At 36.7% G+C, this 25,395-nt stretch overlaps 1 protein-coding gene and 1 pseudogene across 3 annotated transcripts in view; one reads left to right on the top strand and one right to left on the bottom strand.

The window, feature by feature from the left end:
- Nucleotides 1-5,482, top strand: part of HOOK3 (hook microtubule tethering protein 3) — a 132,691-nt gene extending 127,209 nt beyond the window's left edge. The window contains exon 25 of one of the 2 annotated variants that reach the window (XM_081269745.1): nucleotides 3,442-5,482. In XM_081269745.1, coding sequence (XP_081125871.1) covers nucleotides 3,442-3,454 — 13 coding nt within the window. In that variant the 3' untranslated portion in view covers nucleotides 3,455-5,482. The remainder of the gene's footprint in view (nucleotides 1-3,441) is intronic. The other variant, XM_081269747.1, reaches the window with a different exon arrangement.
- Nucleotides 5,483-7,422: 1,940 nt separating this feature from the next.
- LOC308635296 (lupus La protein homolog) lies at nucleotides 7,423-9,327 on the bottom strand (annotated as a pseudogene). Its single transcript has 3 exons — nucleotides 8,969-9,327; nucleotides 8,039-8,760; nucleotides 7,423-7,503 (listed from the first exon to the last, which is right to left on the bottom strand). The product of its transcript is annotated as a lupus La protein homolog (transcript).
- Between the last annotated feature and the right edge of the window lie 16,068 nt (nucleotides 9,328-25,395).

Consider the following 25,395-nt stretch of genomic DNA (forward strand, 5'->3'; position numbering starts at 1 on the left):
TCAGATTCACTCCACTGTTCTTCCCTTCTCTCATCCTTCCTCTCTCCCCCCTCAATCTCCTTCCTCTACTGCATTGATCTTCTGGTTTGATGGAATCTCCCCACCCTTTCTTTTCTTTTTTTTAATTTTCTCCTTATTTTGGACTACATACTAATTATTCTTCAAAAACCTTTCATTAGGGCTGGGGTTGTGGCTCAGTGGTAGAGTGCTGACCCAGCATGCATAAGGCCCTGGGTTCAATCCTCAACACTACATAAAAATGAAATAAAGATATTGTGTCCACCTACAACTAGAAAATAAATATTTTTTTAAAAAAAAACACCTTTCATTAATCCAGTTCACATGTATTGTCTTTATGAATAGAAAAACTCATAAAATCTATATTTAATGTTGTCTTTGAACATGAATATCCTTGGATTTTCCCCCATTGCACTGAATGAATAGAGAAGGGACATTATTTTGAGGAACAAGAGGCATGAACCTAATTATGATAAGTATCTGAGTTTTAGAAATTGTGGGGAGTCCATAAAATGCTTCCTAAGATAGATACGTCACACACACATAGATATCAGGAATTACTTGCTGTGTCTTCAGTATTTTTCTGTTGTTTTCTCATATTTTCTAATGTTCTGTGAAGTTAAGTTTGCATGTAGTATGTATGTGATAATAAAGATAAAACAGAAGTAACAAGATTTTTAAGGAAATCCATTCTAGAAAGTAGAATGGATATTGGGATAAGGAATGGCCCAACTAATAACAAACATCTAGGCAAATAAAAGTACTAATACAGTAAAAATTTACACTATCTTAACAAATGTTCCTGCAGTAATAGTTTACGTAAAATCTGTCTTTATTATGTATTCATTTGATAAAAGTGTAAACAAAAATTAATTTGATTTCTGATCGTCCTTCCCTTCATCAAGTATTAACAAGGCATATAATATATTTTTATTATTCATGGAGGAGGAAATATTTATTCTCATTTTGAGACCATTAAGCCATTACTAAATCTAAGATAGCTCTTTTAGATTGTTTTTTAAAAACAGTATAATTTTATGAGATGAGAAAAAGATCTGTGGTGACTGAAAATTATGATCACTTTCCCAACAGTTATCTAGATCTGCCGTTGACATTTTTTTCTAGTTTACAAGCCAGAGGTTTAATGTTATGTTCCCCTTAAATTAGACATAGTAGTCCCACAAAAGATGATGCTTAATTAAAATAAAGGCCAAAGTAGACATTTTTTTTTAAATTTTTTTTAATATTTATTTTTTAGTTTTCGGCGGACACAACATCTTTGTTTGTATGTGGTGCTGAGGATCGAACCCGGGCCGCACGCATGCCAGGCGAGCGCGCTACCACTTGAGCCACATCCCCAGCCCCAGTAGACATTTTTTTAAACATTCAAAATGAGCCTTTATATGTCTGATACAAACCCCTATGTTTAAAATCAGGTGTTTAAGGTCTGAGAATAAAGTCCACAGCCTCAAAGTTTTAGGCACATGGGGCAATCAAATCCTGTATTACATCTACTTGGAGCTTAAAAAAAAAAATTAAATAATCATGAGAACAAACTCAAAGTGAGAAAAAAAAATACTACCAAAGCATGCTGAAGCTTTTGTGTAGACATACAGGAAACTTATGAACAGGCTTTATCACTTTAGAGAACTCTGAATTAACAAAAGAAATTAGTTTAGCAGATATGTTGTAAAATTAATGAAAACCATGTTTGTTTTTGATGTGTTTGTCAACCTATGGACACTCATTAATGTATATGCATTCTATATTATGTTTATTTTATGTATGTCAGTGTTAGAGACAAGTGTCTTAATATTATTTACTATTATTCTGATCATTTATGTATTATTTATACTTTACAGCACTTTACTAATATTAGATAAAATTATTTGCCCTCTTCCCTTCTACTTTTCTGTGACATTTCTGTTAATATCTTAGGAATCTGAAGTTCTAAGTCTAGAAATATGTTTGCAGCTGGGTTGGGTTACTGGCATGGATTACTTTTTATATGTCATATTAAAAAGTCTCTTTTATAATAGCCTAAAATCAAATCATCTTAAATGCAAACACACTTGAAACTTTGTTTTCTGGAGTTATATTAATAAAACTAAATAGTCTTCTGGTTAATCAGAAGTACTCCCAGCAGTTTGGGAACTGAGACAAGAGGATCACAAGTTCAAGGCCAGCCTCAGCAGCCTAATGAAACCCCATCTCAAAACAAAAAATACAAAGGACTAGAAATGTAGCTCAGTGATAAAGCACCCCTAGGTTAAATCCCTAGTACTCCCCCCCCCAACAAAAAATATATATATACATCTTCCCCCTTTTTCCCCCCACTTTTTTTTTTGGAGTGGGGGAACTGTCTCCTAATACAAATCTACTTTCTCTCCATAGATTTAATAGTTTTTGCATCATTTCAGATACCCAAAGGCAGGAGAAAGGAAGCCACTTTTTAGGAACTGTCAGTTCAGAGAATCTGAAAAATAGTAGGGGAGAGGTAATGGGAAAAAGCACGTGCTAAAAATCTAAGGATGTTCAGCTGTAACTTGTTTTTTTTAACTTGGCTGTTTTCTCAAGTTCGAATTTGGCAAAATTTTCAGCTTAGTCTATTGAGGGTTTCTTTTAGGAGCCAACTTTTTTAGGACCTTTTCTATTTGGAACATAAATATATTAGTATCCAAATCATAGTCCAAAGTACTGAAATATTTATTACGTAAATATTGATACATGATTACTGCCAAAGAATAGGGAGATTTGCTCATAAGAACATTCAATTTTTTTTGGTCTGGTTTCTAAATGAGATACATGTTTTCTAACAGTCTTGAAAAATCAATACCCCATTATTTTAAGCTATTTTCAATATATTATTTTTCAAAAACATATTCTGAGCACTTTATTTTTCCAAATGAATAATTAAATCATTTCATGAATCATTTCTTAATATCTTCAGGTTTTTTCACCTTCCTTTGTAAACTGATGCATAGTTGTCCTTCAAGCAGAAACTGATATGAATGCTTTGTATTCAAGGAAAAATTGATAAACTTCATTATATTCTCCTTGTGTTATTTTAAAATCTATATAGATCTAGTAGTTATCAACAGTTTGTTTCTGCCCCTCTAACCATCTCCTTAAATTCCCATTTAACTCTTCCCACTCAAAGGTACATTGAGATTAAAATAATTGTTTTTTTCTTCTTAGCTTCCTGCTCTTATTAACTGGTATTATGAATCAAATTAAGTATTCTTTGTGAAGTAAACATTTACTGTTACAGGATGTAACTGAGCTAATTAAAACACTTTTTAAATATTTATTAGTTTACTTGGCCTGTTACTAAAGTGCTTAATGTAGCTAAAAGTATCTGTTCTGCCATAGCTTTGAATTTTTTAAATGAAAATAAGAGATTTGTTCAATTTTTTTTTTAAGGTGCTGGGAATAAACCCAGGCCTCAAGAGCATGCTAGGTAAGCATTCTCCCAATCATATTTTTTTTGAGTGGGCTTGGTGTTTAGTTAATATCCTGTTAGGGGGCTTGGGATGTGGCTCAAGTAGTAGCGCGCTCACCTAGCATGCATGGGGCACTGGGTTCGATTCTCAGCACCACGTAAAGATATCGTGTCCACCTAATAAATAAATAAATAAATATTTTTTTAAAAAATATCCTGTTAGGAAGTTTTGAGATGCTTTCCTCATTCTTTTTAAAGTTTTGTAATGAGGCAAAATAATTGATCCCATAATGTCAGATTCCAAGCAAGATAAAATTCTTTCTGTAGTTCACATACAGATGATTAAATGGTGTGTTTGTTTTATTTTCTTGGTGGCCTGACTCAGGATGTGTTCTACAAAGACTCATGTTAGTTAAGGGAAATTTTCAATATGCTTGAAATATGGAATAACATTGTAGTATAGATACAGGAAATGACTGTACACAAATGCCAAAAAATGATTTTGGGACCTTTTAATTTTTTTTAACAGTAGTCTTATTTTTTAATAGCCTTATTTACTTATGATTCAAATGCACTAAAATGTCACTGCTGTTTACAGGTTCTGTATAATTCATAATGCTTTGAACTCCAGAAAATAATTTCTAGATTTATCTTGTTTTGCAGTTATCATGTTTGACAGTTGTCCACCAAACTGAATTTTTGTTTATCTATGAATGGTAAAACTCAAACATATTAATATTTTGCCTTATTTTGATTAGTAAATTGAATATATAAAAATACTAAAACTTTGGGAATAAAAAGAGGTTTTTTTCCCCCCAGTTGTATTTTTTTAAATGTTTCAGATGAGCTAGAAAACAACTTAGTAAATTGGAGTTGGAGTTGTATTGATTACATTGCCAGCTCTAAAGCCTTATACTCATGTGTTAAGTATTTTTGATTGTTCTATGAATTGTTAGTTTCATATTTAATATTGTAGCTTCCACCTTGCATTTTAGCCTTTGCAAAAAGAGTATTGCTAGGTAAATTCTTATTTTGGTTAACTATTGAATTTACAATTTCACAATTTTATTCTTTGTCATTATAATCCAAAAACAATGCCTACATAGAAATCTAAATTTCTCATTCCACAAATGAAAGTATAATACAGATTGAATAACGTTGTAATTGTACATAATGAGGTCCAAGCATTTCCACCTATTTACCAAGTTTACCAACAACTTCCTATGTGTTGAAATTGGTGGATTTTCTGAATGTTTTTCTGAGGTGAATGACTTGTTAGAAAGCTTCAGTAAGAAATTTTTAACTAAAACAAAACAAAGTCAAAGAAACCATCAGAAGATGGATTTTAGTGTTTTTGAAATCGTATATTTCCTTTTGGTATCACTCATTTTAATTATACAACTGCCAACTTGTTATGGTATTAATTATATGTATGTGTTTATATATATGCATATAATATATGTATATGTATATGGAGAATAAAGTTAAGATTTGGTCAAACTATATTTTCCCATTCAGTACAAAAAATGTTTTCAAGGCTGCAAAAAGTGTACAGTTGTTAAACAAGTTGTAAATAAAGACTTGTATAAAAATTCAGCTTTTTTTTTTTTCTGCTCTTGGTAAAGTGTCTTATCGATCTAAGGATTATGTCACTGATCTTATTGTAAATCATGAATATTCCTTGAGTTTTTTCCCTAATAACTGTAATAGATTTTGTGCTTAGTCTGCTACTTAATGATCTGAGCTAACTAGCCAGAGTTCTTACCGATAAAAGTTAAACATAGCTTCTTCCCTTTTAGGGTTATGTTAACATGATCAATTTTACCACAGACAGTACAACATTTTTTCATGACAACTTAACTTCACCACTTAAAGCCTTGTTGAAACATCCTATTTAGGTAATAAATACCCTCTTTACTGACTTTGTATACTCTTCTCCATCTCTCTATCCTAAACATTATTGAAATCTGGCATCTTCAATGTTATGTAAAGTAGTGGTAGCAGGATGGAAATTGATTACATTTACATTAATAAAACAATGAGCTAAGTAATTCCAAAATGAAGTTAGCATCAAGACAAACTACTATGCATATAGGGCACATTTGAATGTGTATTTAATGCCATTTTAATATTATAAAAATAAATGTGAGTTTTCTTCACTTCTTATCATAGAAGGTTATTAGCATTTAAAGTTCCCAAATAGAGAGGGATCACCCAGCCAGATGCCTGGTGTACTTTGAGTACATTTATGCTGCTATTCTAGTTATCTATTACTGTATCACAAACCATTCTGAAATTCAGTGGCTTCCTACAATGATACATTATCTCTCAAAGGCCTGGAGGCAGGCTCAACTCTTTTCTATTCAGGTGTGGTTAAATGATGTCTTGTTACAGGTCAGGGCCTTCTGGTAAACAGACAACATGAAACACCTCTTCCCCCCACCCCTCCCCGCTACTTTCAAACCCATATTTCAAACATGTTGCTTAGAGTAACAGGCATGAGTTTATTGGAAGGGATAGGAAAGGGGAAAGGGAACACTCTCAAGGGAAAGAATGTGTTCTCTCAAAATGGAGAGGTACGGAGTGCCTCTTCTGCCCTCCAGTTTTTTTTGTTTCATTTCAGGGCTGAGAGCTAAACTCGGGGCCTTGCATGTGCTAGACAAGCACTCTGCTAATGAGATAAATCCCCAAACCCCGCCTTACAGTTTTATTGGGAGTACCAGGGAAATTTCCAGAGAGTCCCTCCCAGGTTTACCTCTTGACTTTTTGATTGACAGCAGGACAACATCAGACTTTCAAGCCCCCACTGCCATGACCACTCTAAATCACTTTGGCCCATGCTGACTGGTTCTAATTGGAATCTGTTCTTGGAGTTTTAGGGTTGGGGGAATTATTCTCATATCTCTGAGTTCCAAGATCTGGTCTAGGTAAGGGCCACAAAAGTCCACCTCTGCAGGATAACTTGTGTTCCTCTTATCAACACTATTTTGGGCCTATATTTCTCCTGCAGATAACAGGTAGTTTACTGAGGAATGTAACATCCTGTACACTTAAGTCAGCAGGGTTGCAGGTAAATTGCTTCTTTGAGAAGAAAGTGTGTGGAGGTCAACACAGTAGTTTCAGTTTATAATACTATTCCCTTAGCCTTGCATTTCCACCACTAACATTCATCTGTCCCCTGTGAGTCTCAGGCTAAAATCACTGGAGGAAGTACTTGTCTGGCATACCTAAAGGCTGATCAGGCAGCTCTTTGCACAACCTCCTGACAATTAGATTTTCTCACAAGATAAAGTCTTAGGGCTAGTGATGTGGTTAGGTGCCTGAGTGCTCATGTGTATACCCAGGGCTGCAAACGCCTCAAACATGCTGTTTATTGATCCCAAAGAAAGAACTTGGAGGACTCAAGAGAGAGGTTTGGAGCGTTTTATTACTTACATGTACCTTATAGCAACAGGCCAGGACAGAAGAGAGAGCTGCACTGTACCTACAAGCAAGGAAAATACACGGGGTAGGTTGCATGTCCACTATGCAGATGGATTTCTTCAGATGTTTTATGACCCTCTTACTTTACAACCAAGGTCACTCTGCTTTGATTCTCACCTAAAGATTAAAGATAAGAAATGTGGTAAGGAAAGAAATGGACAAGGGGAGCTTACCTAGCATGTTCTGAGATCCTGGATTCCATCCTGAATACTCAAAAAAAAAAAAAAAAAAGAATGTGGGAAAAGGGGAAGAAGTCATCTCATATTAGGCAAATTTATTACTTGCAGCTATCTTCTGCCTCAGCAAAAGTTCTGAGAGACCCAGATGAATGAGTCTAGACTTTTTGTGTGTGTGGTGCTGATTGAACCAAGGGTCTTGTGCATGTGCGGCAGACACTCTACTAACTGAGCTACATCTCCAGCTCCATTTTTAGACTTCTTATGACCTACCTTTGAAGTTCCACAAGTTGGTCTAAACTTTTACAAGATCAGATCAAAGGGCTGACAGAATATACTCACACTTTTCAGTGAAGGAATGACCAACTTACCACAGCGACCACTCTGGATGCAAAAGGAAGGGAAATTTCTCATATAAAAACTGTACTTTTGAAGGAAAAATATTTCCCCATTTTCTAATCACTATGCTGAGCACATTCCTTGTGGTATAGAACAATCATGTACATAACCAGCATGAATAAAACCTGTGGTGGGTAACTACATAGAAATCATACTACAAGTTTTTCTTTTCTTTTTTATATAGTATATATTTTATTAGTTTGTACTAGAACATTTTCATATTACAAAGGCAATTTAGTGGAAGAATCTTCCTTTTGATATTTGAATCCTCTGAACACAAACAGAACTATATATTAAAAACAACAACAATAACCCTCATTTTGATAATGGAAAAAGAGACAAGTTAAACAACAAATTTTTTTTTCCTTTTTTACAGGTAGATATTGAAGTGGACCTAATTTGGTTTTCTTTTTAAAACCCTCCAAAGACAAAAAACAGCTTAAAACCTAACTACAATGAGTTGTGGGTTTTTTTTTTTGTTTTTTTTTAATGTATTCAATAAGCTACTGGTCTCCGGCACCATTTTCTGTTGCTTCTTTGTTTCTTCTCTTGCTGTTTTCACTGTTCCTGCAGCACCATTTTCATCATGATCATGATCACTATCAAATTTTGTTTTCTTGCCCTGAAACTGTACTTTTCCTTTAGACCCAGGCTGGGCAGCTTTATTACCCTTTAAATCTTCGACCTTTTTTCCTTTAAATCTGTGACCTTCTGACTTCCATTTTTTTAGGGATTCTTGTTGGCCTTATATGATTTTTTTCAAAGGTGCTTTTCCCACCTCTCCTAGTACTTCCCAAGTCACTTCTTTGTTCCTTAATTGTAACTTAACATTGTGTGCGTCTTTGGCTTTATCCAGTGCTTCCTTGGCTTTTTCTTTTAAGAGAATAATTCCCTCTTTTGCTCCTCTGACAAATTCTATCCATTGTATTTCACCATGATTTGAAAAAGGATGTGCAGATCTTTTCTACAGGTCTGATCATCTAAGTCACCCAAAAATTTCAACAAACATCCGATGTCTTCTTCTAAAGTTTTCATTTCAGCATCTGCTAACTTTTGTTTTTCTTCTTGCTCTTGTTTATCTCTTAACTTAGCTTCCACTTTATATTGCTTGCTTTCTTCCTTTTTTTATTTTTTATTTTTGGCAAAGTAATCTTCCTTAAAAAATATTAGCAGATCTGTGTCTTTGAACTTTTGTTCAGGGGTCCCCACAAACTTCTTAGCAGAGTCAATGCTCTCAAACACAGCAAAAAAAATTGCGGGGGTGGGGGTATGGGACCCCAACCACTGAGCCACATCCCCAACCGTATTTTGTATTTTATTTAGAAACAGGGTCTCACTGAGTTGCTCAGCGCCTCCCTGTTGCTGAGTCTACCTTTGAGCTTGCAATCCTCCTGTCTCAGCCTCTGGAGCTGCTGGGATTACAGGTGTGCACCACTGTGCATGGCTACACAGCAAATATTGATTCCTTAAATGCTTTGTACAATGTTCTTGTCATCTGAATATTCAGTACTTGACCTTTATTTTCTAGCCACTCTTATGTCAACAAGGGTTGCATCAGTTGGGAAGCCTTAATATAAAATATCTGTTTTTTACACCATTTTTATACTCATTGGTCACTTCTGGGAGAGGTTTGCTTGGCCATCTTCTGATCTTAGTTTTGTCTTCACTGATTTCTATAAGTTCTGCCTTAGATTTGCTCAGTACATCCACTATTACATTAAAATTTGTTGTTAGGTAGTTTTACCTTGATTTGATAACAGATTTTGGCTCCAGAACAGCCATTTTTTCATTATCACCATTTTCAGCCATTGTGGCTACCTTTAAGGTCTCGGCCCCCAACACTAATCTCTAGGGTATATAAAGAACTCAGAAAGCTAAAGTTAAATAAATAAATAAATAAATAACCCAATTTATTTAAGCTAAGGAACTGAACAGACACTTCTCAGAAGATGACATACAATCAACAAATATATGAAAAAATGCTCAACATCTCTAACAATTAGAGAAATGCAAATCAAAACTACTCTTAAGATTTCATCTCACTCCAGTCAGAATGACAGCTATTAAGAATACAAACAGGGCTGGGGATGTGGCTGAAGCGGTAGCGCGCTCGCCTGGCGTGCGTGCGGCCCGGGTTTGATCCTCAGCACCACATACAAACAAAGATGTTGTGTCCGCCGAGAACTAAGAAAAAATAAATAAATATTAAAAAAAAAAAAAGAATACAAACAAGGGCTGGGGATGTGGCTCAAGCGGTAGCGTGCTCACCTGGCATGCATGCGGCCTGGGTTCGATCCTCAGCACCACATACAAAGATGTTATGTCCACCGAAAACTAAAAAATAAATATTAAAAAAAAAATACAAACAACAATAAGTGTTGGCGAGGATGTGGGAAAAAAGGCACACTCACACATTGTTGGTGGGACTGCAAATTGGTACAGCCAATATGGAAAGTGGTATGGAGATTCCTTGGAAAATTGGGAATGGAATCACGTTTTGACCCAGCTATCCCTTTTCTTGGTCTATATCCAAAGGCCTTAAAAACAGCATACTATAGAGACACAGCCACGTCAATGTTTATTGCAGCACAATTCACAATAGCTAAACTGTGGAACTAACCTAGATGTCCTTCAGTAGATGAATGGATAAAGAAAATATTGCATACATACACAGTGGAATATTACTCCGCAGTAAAAGAGAATAAAATTATGGCATTTGCAGGTAAATGGATGGAGTTGGAGACTATAATGCTGAGTGAAGTTAGCCAATCCCCAAAAAACAAATGCCGAATGTTTTCTCTGATATAAGGAGGCTGATTCATAGTGGGGTAATAATGATATCTACTTCATTATTATTACAGATACTCCAACTATCTTTTTTCTCTTTTTTAAAGATATATATGACAGTAGAGTGTATCTTGACATATTATACATACATGGAGTATAACTTATTCAAATTGGGATCGCATTTGGGTGGTTACAAATGATGTGGAGTTTTACTGGTGGTGTATTCATCTATGAATATAGGAAAGTTGTGTCTGATTCATTCCACTGTCTTTCCTATTCCTATTCTCCACCTTCCCATCATTCCCCTTTGCCTAATCCAATGATCTTCTTTTCTGCCCCCACCACCACCCCCTCCTGCCACCTTGTGTTAGCATCCGCATATCAGAGAGAACATTCAACTTTTGGTTTTTTGGGAATTTCACTTAGCATAATTGTCTCCAAATCTCCAACGTCTTTTATTGGTGTTAATATGTTATATATATATATATATATATATATATATATATATATATATGTAGTATTTTTGTTTACCTTTCTACTTTTAACTTACAAGTGTTTTTGCATTTAAAGCAAATTTCTTGTGGGAAGCATATAGTTTTTTTAACCTTATATCTGCCTTTTAATCACATGTTTATGCTATTTTTATTTAATACAATTATTGATATGGTTAGGTTTAAACCACCATCTTGCTATTTGTCTTTTCATTGTTTTCTTTTTCTCTGTTCTTTTGGAATAATTGAGTATTTCTTGGCATTCCATTTTATACCCTTTGGTGACTTTTTGTTACAATTCTTTCATTATTTTAGTGACTGTTGTATTACTTTAGTTTAGGTTCATATTATACATGTATAACAATATACTTTCAAGTGATTCTATATCTATTTGAGTACAGCATGAGAACCTTCAACAGTTTATCTCTTCCTACACTTTATGCTACTACGTTTTGAATCTATATTTGTTACACACATCTTTTGCTTGGCTTTAAGTAGTTAATTATTTACCTTTCCCTACTACATTACTGTATTTCAAACTGACTGATAGTTCATTTTCAATACAGAAGTCCTAGTGACCTGTTAAAGCCTAAGTAAGTTCTGTCACTCTGCTAGTAGAATCCTATAATGACTTCACATCTCACGGAAGAACAAAAGCCAAAGTTCTATAAGGCCCTATGTGTCTGAGACCTCATCTCCTCTGACCTTCTCATTCAACCACTCCACTCCAATCACATTTATCTCCGAGTTTCATAAACCCACCAGACTTTTTCTCAGTATCTTTGGACTTGTGCCAGGAATGGTCTGCCCAGTGAATTGTCAATAGTAACCCACCTTTACCCTTTCTGTTTTTCTTCTCTACTTTTTTATCCTTAGCATTTATCACTATCTAATATTCAATAAATATTACATGTTTATCATTTATCATTTATCATTGTTTATAGTCCTCACTAGAATATAAGTACCATAAGAGCAGGGATCTTTGCTGTCATGTATACCTAATTAAAATAAATTAATTAATTTTTTAAAAAACAGCAGGGATTTTTTTCTTGTCATTATTTTTTTCCTGCTATATCACCAGTGTAGAGAAGAGTGGTCCAAGGCAGTCACAAAATGAATATTTATTAAGTTTTTGAACACGAAAGTATCCATTGAATGCAATGTTTTTATTTACAACAGTGAAAAGAAAATATTAAATTCTTGACAATGGATAAATTAAGTACTATGTAAAGCATAATATCTAAAAGAAATATTATGAAATCATTAAAAACTTTCTGTGAAAGAAATTGGCCACGGAGTGCAAATCAGAGGATTCCAACATGGCGGCGGGCGCAGAGAGATCAAGTCCCTGACCTCTTCAGCTGTGCAGGCATAGGGAGTCGTAAACAACCTAAATCTGTTTGCTCAGGATCACTAGGCAATGCTGAGCTGACGTGGATCTGGGGCAAACAGTCTGGGCCTCTCAGAACACACACTGATCCCGGATCGGCTGAATTCAAGCTCCCGTTCGCCTGCTTCCCGCAGACAAACAGCTGTGACTCAGCACTAATCCATCTGGCTGAAACAACTGGTCAGCCCTTCTGATCCTACGGAGGTAAATGCCTACCGAGCCTTCATAGGTAGTGGCCACAGGTTTGAAACGGGGCTTGGGAGAGACAGTAAGGACCCACCGGTTGCATTGGTCGCCCGGCAAAGGGAAACGAACTGTCGCCATTTGCAAGAGACACCACCATGGCAGAGAACTGACGTCATCAGACTGCGCTGGAGGAGATAACTTCATTGAAACCTGCGGCTATAGGTGTGTAATTCCCTAGCCTTCCCTCTCCACACATCGGGGAAACCTTAAGGGCCCCTCCCAGCTCTCCCGTAAGGGCCCCTCCCAGCTCTCCCGTGAGCCGATAGCCAGCCCGAGGGAATCAGAGGTGGCGCGGGACCCACGGCGCAGAACTACCGCTCCCACCAGGGCTGACAGCTGAGGTCTCTTGCACCAGCTACCGGGGGTGTGGCTACCGGAGGGCAAGTAAAATTCGCTGAGGATTCTCAGCCCCAAGCTCTACAAACTTAGGGTCTGAGGGAATGGCAAACTGGAAGAGTGTGCCCAGTCGTTCATGAAAACAGGGCTCCCGGGAGCAACAGACCTGGCGTGTAGCCAGTATTGTGGTGAGCGGCACCCGTGAGAGGGGCCTGGCTAGAGGAAAAGTGGGAAGTGACTAGACACAAGAGGAGGCCCTAGGCACTCAGGATTGGAGACTCGCCCAGTCTGGGAGGAGGAGCTGCTGCACAGTGATTGGTTCCCGCGTATTGACAGGAGAAACTTGGCCTGGTGGGCACAGCGCCACCTACTGGAAGAGAAGTTAATCAAACTCTAAGACTGCATTTATTCGTTTTTTTTTTCCTTTTTTTCTTTTCTCTTTTTTTTTGATTTGGGTTTTTCTTTCATTTTCATTTTTCTTTCTTGTTTTTTTAAATTTTTTTGAACAATTTTTTTTAAATTTTTTTTCTTCTAATTTTAATTTTAATTTTTTTATTATTTTATTATTGCGTCTGATAGAAGAAAAAGTTGGCTCCGATCTACATATTGTGGGGTCGGGCTCCAAATTCCTTAATAGGACACCCATAGCACAAGAATTAATAACAAGAATCAACAAATGGGACTTACTTAAACTAAAAAGTTTTTTCTCAGCAAGAGAAACAATAAGAGAGGTAAATAGGGAGCCTACATCCTGGGAACAAATTTTTACTCCTCACACTTCAGATAGAGCCCTAATATCCAGAGTATACAAAGAACTCAAAAAATTACACAATAAGATAACAAATAACCCAATCAACAAATGGGCCAAGGACCTGAACAGACACTTCTCAGAGGAGGATATACAATCAATCAACAAGTACATGAAAAAATGCTCACCATCTCTAGCAGTCAGAGAAATGCAAATCAAAACCACCCTAAGATACCATCTCAGTCCAGTAAGATTGGCAGCCACTATGAAGTCAAACAACAACAAGTGCTGGCGAGGATGTGGAGAAAAGGGTACACTTGTACATTGCTGGTGGGACTGAAAATTGGTGCGGCCAATATGGAAAGCAGTTTGGAGATTCCTGGGAAAGCTGGGAATGGAACCACCATTTGACCCTGCTATTGCCCTTCTCGGACTATTCCCTGAAGACCTTAAAAGAGCATGCTACAGGGATACTGCCACATTGATGTTCATAGCAGCACAATTCACAATAGCTAGACTGTGGAACCAACCCACATGCCCTTCAATAGATGAATGGATAAAAAAAATGTGGCATCTATACACAATGGAGTACTATGCAGCAATAAAAAATGACAAAATCACAGAACTTGCAGGGAAATGGATGGCACTAGAGCAGATTATGCTTAGTGAAGCTAGCCAATCCCTAAAAAACAAATACCAAATGTCTTCTTTGATATAATGAGAGCAACTATGAACAGAGCAGGGAGGAAGAGTAGGAAGAAAAGATTAACATTAAACAGAGACATGAGATGGGAGGGAAAGGGAGAGAAAAGGGAAATTGCATGGAAATGAAGGGAGACCCTCATTGCTATACAAAATTACATATAAGAGGTTGTGAGGGGAGTGGGAAAATAAACAAGGAGAGAAATTAATTACAGTAGATGGGGTATAGAGAGAAGATGGGAGGGGAGGGGAGGGGGGATAGTAGGGGATAGGAAAGGTAGCAGAATACAACAATTACTAATAGGGCATTATGTAAAATTGTGGATGTGTAACCGACTTGATTCTGCAATCTGCATTTGGGGTAAAATTGGGGGTTCATAACCCACTTCAATCTAATGTATGAAATATGATATGTCAAGAGCTTTGTAATGTTGTGAACAACCAATAAAAAAAAAGAAATTGGCCACACATGTTTGTCTAATATTTATATTTCAACCATGTTTTCCAAGTGTTTAGACAGCTCTCAAGTCTTGTACCAGTTGATACTCATCAGTGTGAGGTTTTTTTAACAGGCGGAATAGGCACAGTAGGATATCTGGCAAAACTGACTCAATTCACATTTTAAACAATTGTCCAAAAGAGAATAAATCCCCATTAATGCCTCTTTTTTAAGGGGTTATTCTCTGCCACCTCCATTCTCTCCACCCATCACCAGTGCAAGTTAATTCCTTCTAATATAAAATCTTGGTTAAGATAACATTGGTCACCTTTCTCAGGGTCTTTTTGGCTTAAAAGACCTTACTGACTTCTAGTAGACCTCCAGCAGAGCAGGCTGTTTTTCTTTCCTGGTAGGCACTTGCAAATGAAATTGTTGGTTTTTGGGTGAGAATGTTATCTGTACATTTAATTTATGCAGCAAATTTTATCCCAGGAGAGGGATCACAGCCTGGCATATACCAAAAAGAGAAAATAAAAGAAAAGAAAAATACTGTGCTTTAATCTTTTTTTCCTTCCAGTTTGCACTCGAGGGGTTGGAGCACAGGGTATTATTGTTCGACCAGTCTCCCTGCTCATCATCATAATTGCCATCAAGGTTAAGTTGAGTTCCCCACTGTCAATTATATCCAGAGACTCACTCTTTATATACATGTGTATCTAGGGCACTCTGTCCAATGAAGGTCACATTAACCATACAGAGATTGTTAGGTAACTCTCTCTGCAGGACCCAGACATAGGCTCTTGCACACACAGGGACTCTGGGAGGCCCTAGTATTTTAGCTCTGTGGGCAACAGGCACCACTGCACAAGAAATGTCTGCTGGCCAAATGGGGCATCATGTCAGATTTTAAAAGGGGAGACTATTTTGTCCCAGGGTATAACTTAATATTACTGGAACCCATTGCCTTATTCTTTGTGACTGGCAGTTTTTATCCCCACCCTACCCCACTCCACCCCAAAGATAGGCTAGTTAATCCGATGATGAGGGTAATAGTCCCAAATAAGTTTTTTTCCCTAATTTAAAGGCAACCCTGTGAGGTTAAGCATTCTAGCCCACTCCTTTGTCCCAGAGTGGCGGAATAATGGAAATGTGGCTGGACCCAAATGGAGGTTACAAAAAATTCAGACTTAAGAACTAAAAGCGCACAGCCAGATAGAAAATCATGGGTCAAGCCACCAGTAGCCTTGGTACATTCCCAATATCTGTACAGCATAGATTCCAACAATTAGCCCCAACACTTTGGACTCAGGTCAGTGCCTTTATCCAGAAAACTTAAGTCCCCAGACTAGTATACTCAAGTGGAAAAGCTTTCCACCAGTTTCACCCTCATATCATAGGGAGTTCCATCTTTTTTCCTTTTATTCAAAACTAATTTTATTTCTTTAATTTTTATACTCTGTCACCATCGGGCTTTCATTCTTTGAACTTATGAGACAAGAACCTGGAAAGAAAATCAGTGAATCCTACAGCCCACATAGATTTCATTTGTCTGCAGAAGTGGCAAACTGAGCCCTGTTCTCAAACTCTGATTTTATTCCCATGGGCAGAGGGCCTAGAAAGCAGGACAGAAGCCAGGTACTTAATGCCCATTTCTCTATAGACCAGGCAACTTTCCTAGGATTTTTTTTTCTTTTATCCCATGACTGGTGGCTCTGATCCACAGCAGGATGATTTGCTGCTGCTTGGGGCCAGGCTGGGAAGCAGTTCTTGAATTATCAGCACTGGGTTGAAAAGGTTAAAAAAAAGTTTAATTTTTTTTTTTTTTTTTTTTACACTGGGGATTGAACCCAGGGCCTTCTGCATGTGAGGCAAGCACTCTACCAACTGAGCTATATTCCCAGCCCTTTAAGTCTTCTTTTGATTTCCTGTTATGCCACATTCCGGCTGCAGCAAAATAACTGGGGGATGACGAGCAATTTGTGAAGACTGATACAGCAGGAGTGGGAGCCGTTTATTTTAGGACAGGAGGGGAATGTATACATTCCATTAAGCTTATCTTAATTAACATAAACTAGATACAGCAGTCAACCAATAAGGAATCTCCACACTTAATGGCTTGCTGGCGTTACTTCACAAACCACTCCCTCTGGCAAAATGCCAGGCACCATCCTGACTTGTTTACAGACTCTAACACTGTTATACTCACACATTAGAGGCAGCACCTTTTTGCATCACACTTAGTTTTTGACTGTTTAGACTCCTTGTTATTGTACAGGCACAATTGCATATGTGCCTATACATATAGGATGTTTAACTTATTTTATCTGACAGAATAACTCCTAACTGCAAGATTATACAATAATTCAGAAAATCATTCAAAGACAGATTGTTACAGTAAAATATCATCTTTTTTCTTAAACAGGATTATATCTATAGATAGCCCATTCAGCCAAGATCTTTCCCAAGAAACAATCTATAGGATCAAAACAGTAATGGCCATGTCATAAAGGGCTAGAAACACAAAAACCATAGAGACAGACAGATAGAGGGAAATCCCCCCAAATTCCTAATTTCTGCTTAACTGTGCCTTCTACACCAGTGGTGCCACAGATGTCCCCATGATGAGGGACCAGATGTTCCCACAAAAGGAAACCAGATGTGTAAAATCAAGGGTCTTGGTGTACACATCAGGGGAGCTTACTGAATGGCTGCATTCACTTACCTTTTTCTCAAAGTAGACCAAGATGGAGCAATTTGTACAGTTCAGGGAAGGAAGGCAGGAGTTCATTGAAGCAAAAGGGGCTTGGGAAGTTGCTGGGACAGTTCTTCAGTCCCTCCCTTTAATCACAGGAACAGCTCCTTTGGTTCATCCCTAGGCATACTCGCTCATCTCCTGACTTTCCAAGAGTCAACTCTTAAAAAGTTTGCCTTATATCCTCAGCATGGAATTGTAGTTGCTTGGATTGCCAGGTCTGCCAAGTAAGCCAGAGAGGGAGCTGCTCTTGGGTCCCATCTGGGTTGTCAATTTTGTTACCAAAAGCTTGGTCATTGTTCCTAATACCAATTTGCGTGGGCTCTCTCTCCTCCAGCAAGGAGGTCTATGGAACAGGGTAGAGGAGAATGTGGCTTCAGAGTCGCTAACCAAGACCTCCGGAGACCAAGAAGGAAGCAGGTCTGATTTTATTGTGTAGTTACCATGTATATATACTCAGGCAATAGCTAAGCAGATTATAGGCAGCCACCAATACAGTTTCTGGCCAACTGTCCTTGAAGTGACCAATTGAGGAGCAGGCTGTGGAGCAAGTACAGAGACTACAACACATGGCCTCTTGCCCAGGGCTGTGCCTACAGGATAAGCAGTTTGCTGCTCACATGCCTAGCACAGGGGAGTGGTTTGTCACTCAGATGCCCTTAAAGTATGCCATGTATGCAGTATTCCATGCACTTGTCCCCACACCAATCAATGCCAATTTAATAAGAAGGGCATGGTTTCGGGAAAAAGTAAAAAGAAGTTTTATTTCTTTGCTAGCAAAGGAGAAACACAGGGGACTCCTGTCCCAGAGGCTGTGATTCTAAATATTGAAAACGTCTTAAGACTCAAATAAGAATAGTAAAACAATATACCAGAACCTCTGGAACACTATGAAGGCAGTTCTAAGAGGAAAGTTTATAACTATGAGTGCCTATATAAAAAATTCAGAAAAATGGCTCAGTGGTAGAGCACTCATCTAGCATGTGTAAGGCACTGGGTTGGATCCTCAGCACCACATAAAATAAAATAAAGATTATTAAAAAAATTGGCATTTCTTTGAAAAAAAATCAAAAAGATACCAAATAAATAACCTAATGATGCATCTTAAGGTCCTTGAAAAAGAAGAGCAAACCAATTCCAAAGCCAGTAGAAGTAAGGAAATAAGATTAGAGTAAAAAAAAAAATCAATGAAATTTTGAATAAAAAACAACACAAAAAATCAATGAGGGCTGGGTTTGTGGCTCAGTGGTAAAGCGCTTGCCTAACATATGTGAGGCACTGGGTTCATTCCTCAGCGCCACATAAAAATAAATAAAATAAAGGTATTGTGTCCATCTACAAATACACACACACACACACACACACATATATATACACAGATACATATACCTATATATACATATACATATACACATATACGTATGTCTGTGTGTGAGTATGTGTATATACATATATACATACATTAAAATCAATGAAACCAAGAGTTGGTTCTTAAAAGATAAACAAGATTGATAAGCCCTTAGCAAAACTAACCAAAGAAAAAAGAAAAAATACTCAAATAAAAAATTAGAGATGAAAAAAGAGAAATCACCACAGATATCACAAAAATCCAGCAGATCATTAGGGACCATTTTGAAAACTTACACTCCAATAAATTGAAAAACACAGAAGAAATGATACATTTCTAGAAACATCTGGTCTGCCAAAATTGAATCAGGAAAACAGAAAACCTTAACAGATCACTAACTTGTAATGAGATAGAAGTAATAATAAAAAGTCTTCCAACAAAGAAAAATTCAGTTGAATTCTCAGCTAAATTCTACTATACCTTTAAAGAAGAACTAATGCTAATACTCCTCAAATTATCCCATGAAATAAAAAGGGATGGAACACTTCAAAATTCATACTATGAAACCAGTATCACACTCATACCAAAACAAGATAAGGATACATCAAACTACATATATTGGAGAAAACAGTCTTTTTAATAAACAATAGTAAGAAAACTTGTTATCCATATGTTGAAGAATGGAACTAGACCCTTAACTCTCACCCTACACAAAAATCAACCTAAAACAGATGAAAGACCGAGGAATTGGAACAGAAACTATGCAACTCCTAGAAGAAAATGTAAAATTAACACTCCAGCATATAGGCACAGGCAATAATTTTCTCAATAGAACCTCTAAAGCTCAGGAAATAATGCCAAGGGTTAATAAATGGAATGGCATCAAATTTAAAATCTTCTGCATAAGGAAACAAGAATGTGAAGAGAGAACCTACAAAATGAGGAAACTTTTGCTAGCTACTCTTCTGACACAGGATTAATATCTAGGATATATAAAGGACTCAGCTTTATACATACACAAGATAAATCAAATCCCTCAATTGATAAATGGGAAAATGAATTAAACAGACACCTCTCCAAATAATGAATACAAATAGCCAATAAATACATGAAAAAACGTTCAACATCATTAGCAATTAGGGAAATGTAATCCCAGCAGCTCAGAAGGCTGAGGCAGAATTGCAAGTTCAAAGCCAGCCTCTGCAAAAGTGAGGTGCTATGAAACTCAGTGAGACCCAGTCTCTAAATGAAATACAAAATAGGGCTGGGATGTCGCTTAGTGGTTAAGTGCACCTGAGTTCAATCCCCAGTACCGCCCCACCTCAAAAAAAATTGCATTGAGATTTCATCACACACCTGTCAGAATGGCAGGCATCAAGAATACAAACAATAATAAATGCTGGAGAGGATGTGAATAAAAAGGAAGACTTTTACACTGTTGGTGGGATTGCAAATTAGTACAACCACTGAGAAAATCAGTATGGTGTTTCCTCGAAAGACTATGTATAGAACCACCGTATGACCCAGCTATATCATGACTCTGTATTTATCCTGAAGAATTAAAGTCATAATACTATAGTGATACATGTATGTCCATGTTTATAGCAGCATAATTCACAATAGCCAAACTATGGAACTGGCCTAGATGCCCCTCAACAGATGAATGAATTTTTTAAAATGTGGTACATATACAGAGTGGAGTATTATTCAGCCATAAAGAAAAATGAAATTATGTCATTTGCAAGAAAATGGACGGAACTTGAGACCATTATGTTAAGGAAAATAGCAGACTTTAGAAGGTCATATGTGGAAACTAGAGAGGAAAAAGGGAAAGAAAGGTATGTGGGGGGGCAGGGATCTCATGAAAATCAAATGAAGATCAGTAAAGGACAGGGAAGAGAGGAGAAAGGGTGAAAGTGTTGGAGAGTGACATTTGTCAAATTATGTCCTTACATTGTGTACATGTATGAATATATAACAAAAAATACCATCATTATGTACAACTGTAATGAACCAACTAAAAAATGTGGAAAAAGTAAAAAAAAAAGAAGGAAAGAAAGAAAGAAAGAAAGAAAGAAAGAAAGAAAGAAAGAAAGAAAGACAGACAGACTACGAGGATTCCATTTATTAAACTGGGCCTTATAAGAGTCCTTTCTGCAGAATGAAAATTAGCCTTATATTTTGTCTATATTCCACCAGTGAACCTTTTGTACTGCTTTGGAATAGGTTACTCAACCAACAATAGTTACATACATTGCTTCAAATAATCACTGTAACTTGATTACATTTTGTTTATTTAGTATAATATTGTAGCTCTTATCAAACATATTCTATTCTATCTTGTATCATAATTATGTACTTCTTTAGCTTTTTTATCCTGAAAAATGCTGAAGCTACCTACTCTATTGATACCTGAAAGCAAATGAAAGAGAATACAAAAATCAAAAGAAAGGGAGGTTGACCTCAATGGATCAGCGATGCTTTATTAAGCAACAGAGGAGCGCATTTTCAAGGAGAAAATGGCAATGGGATACAACAAAGACCTGAGTCTTGTGGATTCAGCAGGGTCAAATCATGGGAGGAATTTTGGTGATGGGTTCATTTAGGGTGGACAGGAGGGTGAGTTGTTGATAAGGGAAGTTCCCTGGGGCCTATTATCCATATCCTTTAATACCCTTATTTTTGTCTGTACTTATAGTCTTTTCTATGGAATATGTCCAAGCTAATTAATTGATTTGACTGGTTTTTTTTTTTTCTGTAATGATGTTATTGGCATAATGTAATGATGATTCATGTTCATGTTTTAAAGATTTTTACAGAAACTTTCTTTATAATCATTGGAAATTCTCTCTAAAAGTAATGTTAATGATATTTTGATTAAAAAAAAAGATGTATGGGAGGCAGTCCTGAGCTTCTATTAGGATGGATCTCTTTACTTTTTACCCTTCTCTATAGTCCTTTAATAAACATTTTCAGACCTGATTCAGGTCCTCATTTGTAAAGTGGGGAATAGCACCTGCTCTGTTTTCTCTTCAGGGTTTTAAAAGTGTCAAATAAGATTTTTTTTTTTTGTCCTACCAGCTTACATTGTCCTCATAGATATTAGTTCAGATCCCATATGTCCCTTATCCTTTGTTATGAAGTCTTTCTTCCATTCTGTCCCACACTTTCTCTTCTCTGACTTCCATCTTTCTGTTCTTATTTTCACCATGTACCTTTTACATTGCTTCTAATATTGTTGAAGACTGGAAGGAAAGCAAAAGAAATTAATACTTCCCCTGCATCTGTTGATAAGATGCACCAGTAAATTGCCCTAAGGCCATAACAAGGATCTAAACAACATTGACAGTTCCTGAATTTCCATATACTGGATTTTTACAGGTGTCTATTTCAAAGGCATATTAGTATTTTAGTTTTCACTTTACTTGTATTTTAGTTTGAACTTGTTTGTGGGAAGGCTGATGAGATTTAGTGTACTTCAACTGATGGTAGCAGTAATTAATTTTCCCTCCTTAATAGTTATAATCATATGTTCTGTGATCTATTAGGATAGGTTATTAGTGTCTGGAGCAGATATTAGATTTTTGGGAGGGACATATCAAAAGAATCAGGAAAGGCAGAAAAATTGTTATAGCCCATAATACCAAAATTTTTCATTTAAAAAACAATATATGTATGTGTGTGTATGTGTGTGTGTGTGTGTGTGTGTATATATATATATATATATATATATATATATATATATGGTTTTAAAAATTTGTATGTGTAATTTATGTAAATATGTATAATATATAAATATATATAATTTATTTATATTTCTTGGTTTTTTTACTTTGTTTATATATGTATATTAATGTAAACTCACAGGAAGAGAACACAATGTACTACTAAACTACAACTGGAGGGATGGCCAAAGGGACTGTGCCTATTTTTTTTTTTTTTTTTTGGTGCTGGGAATTCAACTCAGGAGTACTTAATCATTGAGTCACATCTCCAGCCCTTTTTATATTTTATTTAGAGACAGGGTCTCCCTAAGTTGCTTAGAGCCTTGCTAAGTTGCTGAGGCTGGCTTTGAACTTGCAATCCTCCTGCCTCAGCCTCCCCAGCTGCTGGGAATACAGGAGTGTGCCACTGTGCCTAGCTGGACTGTGCCTATTCTGATAAAAAAGAATTTTTATGGGATAAGGGGATAGAGACTCGCTATGTTGCCCAGGCGGTTTGGGACCTCTAGGCTCAAGTGATCCTCCCTCTTGCTTCAGACTCTCAAATAGCTGGTACTGTAGGTCCACACCACTATGACTGGTCAAAAGGAAGTTCTACCTTGGAGTCATCTTTTTGTTTTTTTCTTTTCTTTTTTCTTCCTTCCTTTTTCCTTTCCCCTGTCTCATATTCTCCCAAGCAGCAAATTCTATCAGATCAACCTTTAAAGTATATCCAGAATCCATCCACTGCTCATCATCTCCACCACTATTAATACAGTCCATTGTTCCAAAAATTTTGGCGAAGTCCCACAGTAGAAATGCATTTACAACGTGACCCATTATACCTAAACATGTATAAACATGAAATCAAATACTAAGATGAAATTTGGGCTACAAAATCGGGGGTAAACACCAGGTGAAGCATCATAGGGAACTGCAAAAGCCCTGTGATGCTTCACCTACCCAGTAGAGAGCTCTGTTCTATATCATTTTCAGGCTGTTCTCATCAGGGTATAGTGCCCAGGAATTTATGTCTCTGCCTCAGTTATCCAGTGCCAGCAGCCTTCAAGTCATGATGGAGACTGTCTGCTGACTGCAGTCCTCAAACCTGGGCAGCAAGTCCTGTCTCAGAGAATTGGTATGCCTGTTTGCCCAGATAGAACCTACTAAATTGATTTCATGATTCAATGAATTGTATTAGAGTGGGCTTTAAAAAGTTGTTACATGCTCTTCTCATACTCAGATCATTCCACAAATTTCCATTTATAATCCATTCCCACAAACGTCCAATAAACCCATAAAATTGTGCAAGGTCACTAATCATTAAGGGAATGCAAATCAAAACCACAAGAATCTGCTTCATAACAATTAGGATGGCTATTCCAAAGAAATAGGAAATAAGCATTAGCAAGTATGTGGATAAATTAGAGTACTGTGTTGCCACTGTAGAAAACAGTATGGCAATTTCTCAAAAAATTAAACATAGAATTGTTACATGACCCAGCAATTCCATTTCTAGGTATACACATAAAGAAGTGAAAGCATGGACTCACACAGATATTTGTATACTAGTATTTATAGCAGTATTATTCACAATGACCAAAAGGTGGAAACAACGCAAGTGTCCATCAACAGATGAATAGATAAAGTGGGATATACACGCAACATTGAGTTATTCAGGCTTAAAAATGAATTCTGATACATGCTACACATGAATTTGGAAGAGAATATCTGAATGAAATAAACCAAATACAAAAATACAAATAGTATCTGATTCCACTTCCATGAGGTACCTAGAGTAGTGAGAAACAGAAAGAAGAAAACTGCAGAGCTATTGTTTAACCAGTACAAGTTTCAGCTTTAGAAAATGTTCTGGAAATGGCTGCACAACAATGTGAATACATTTAATGTCACTGAACTACACACTTAAAATAGTTAAAATGGTAAAATTTAGGTATATTTTGCCACAATTAAAAATACAAAACCCCCAATTCTTTTTAAAAAATTCTTTATTTTTTTAAATATTTTTCTTAGAAGCTGATGGGCTTTTATTTTGCTCATTTATTTATATGCAGTGCTGAGAATCAAACCCAGTGTCTCACACATGCTAGGCAAGCACACTACCACTGAGCCACAACCCCAGCTGCTTTAAAAATTCTTTAAAAATATATTTTTTTTTTATTTGTAGTTGGACACAATACCTTTATTTTATTTCTTTATTTTTATGTGGTGTTGAGAATCGAACCCAGCACCTCACACATGCTAGGTGAGCATTCAACCCCTGACCCACAACCGCAGCCCCCAAATCCTCAATTCTTACCCCAGTTTTTCCCCTTTCTTGGATTCTTTCCCTCATTCACAAGATTTGTCATACTGGCATCCTCAGTGAATCAAGAACATGTTAAGTATGCATTTCCTTTTAGAATCTCTGCTTAAACTGCCCCTTAAAAAGTCTGACTATCCTACCGAAAAAGAAATACAAACATCTTTATCCCACCAACCTGCTTTGTCTTTAATGCACTTACCATACGACATGTCTATTCTCATCATAATCTCCCGTAATAGAATATAAACTCCATGACTGTAGAGAATAGTTTTTGTACTGCTGCGATCAAGCTTGGGACACAGAGGTGGTCAGCAAATATTTGTTAAATAAATGTGTCTGTTTTATATAACAGAGGAGTATTTCCTTTTATTATCATATACTCGAACAGTATTTGTATAACCCGAAATTTAATTTCAAAAGTCGAAAATCCTGGATTAACGAAGTTTAACAGTCTTTAGCATCGGGGGAAAAAACCCCAGTGAAAACATGAAGGCCCTTAAAAGGTTAAAGTGGAGCCCTTATCAGTTAGGATAAGGGGGTTTGTCTTGAGCTGCCCGCCCGCTGCCCTTAGCCAGGGCTTCTAAGTGCAGATATAGCCAACTTCGTTACTG

The sequence above is a fragment of the Spermophilus citellus genome (assembly GCF_964194105.1).
Source record: "Spermophilus citellus genome assembly, chromosome: 16".
NCBI classification, from domain to species: domain Eukaryota; kingdom Metazoa; phylum Chordata; class Mammalia; order Rodentia; family Sciuridae; genus Spermophilus; species Spermophilus citellus.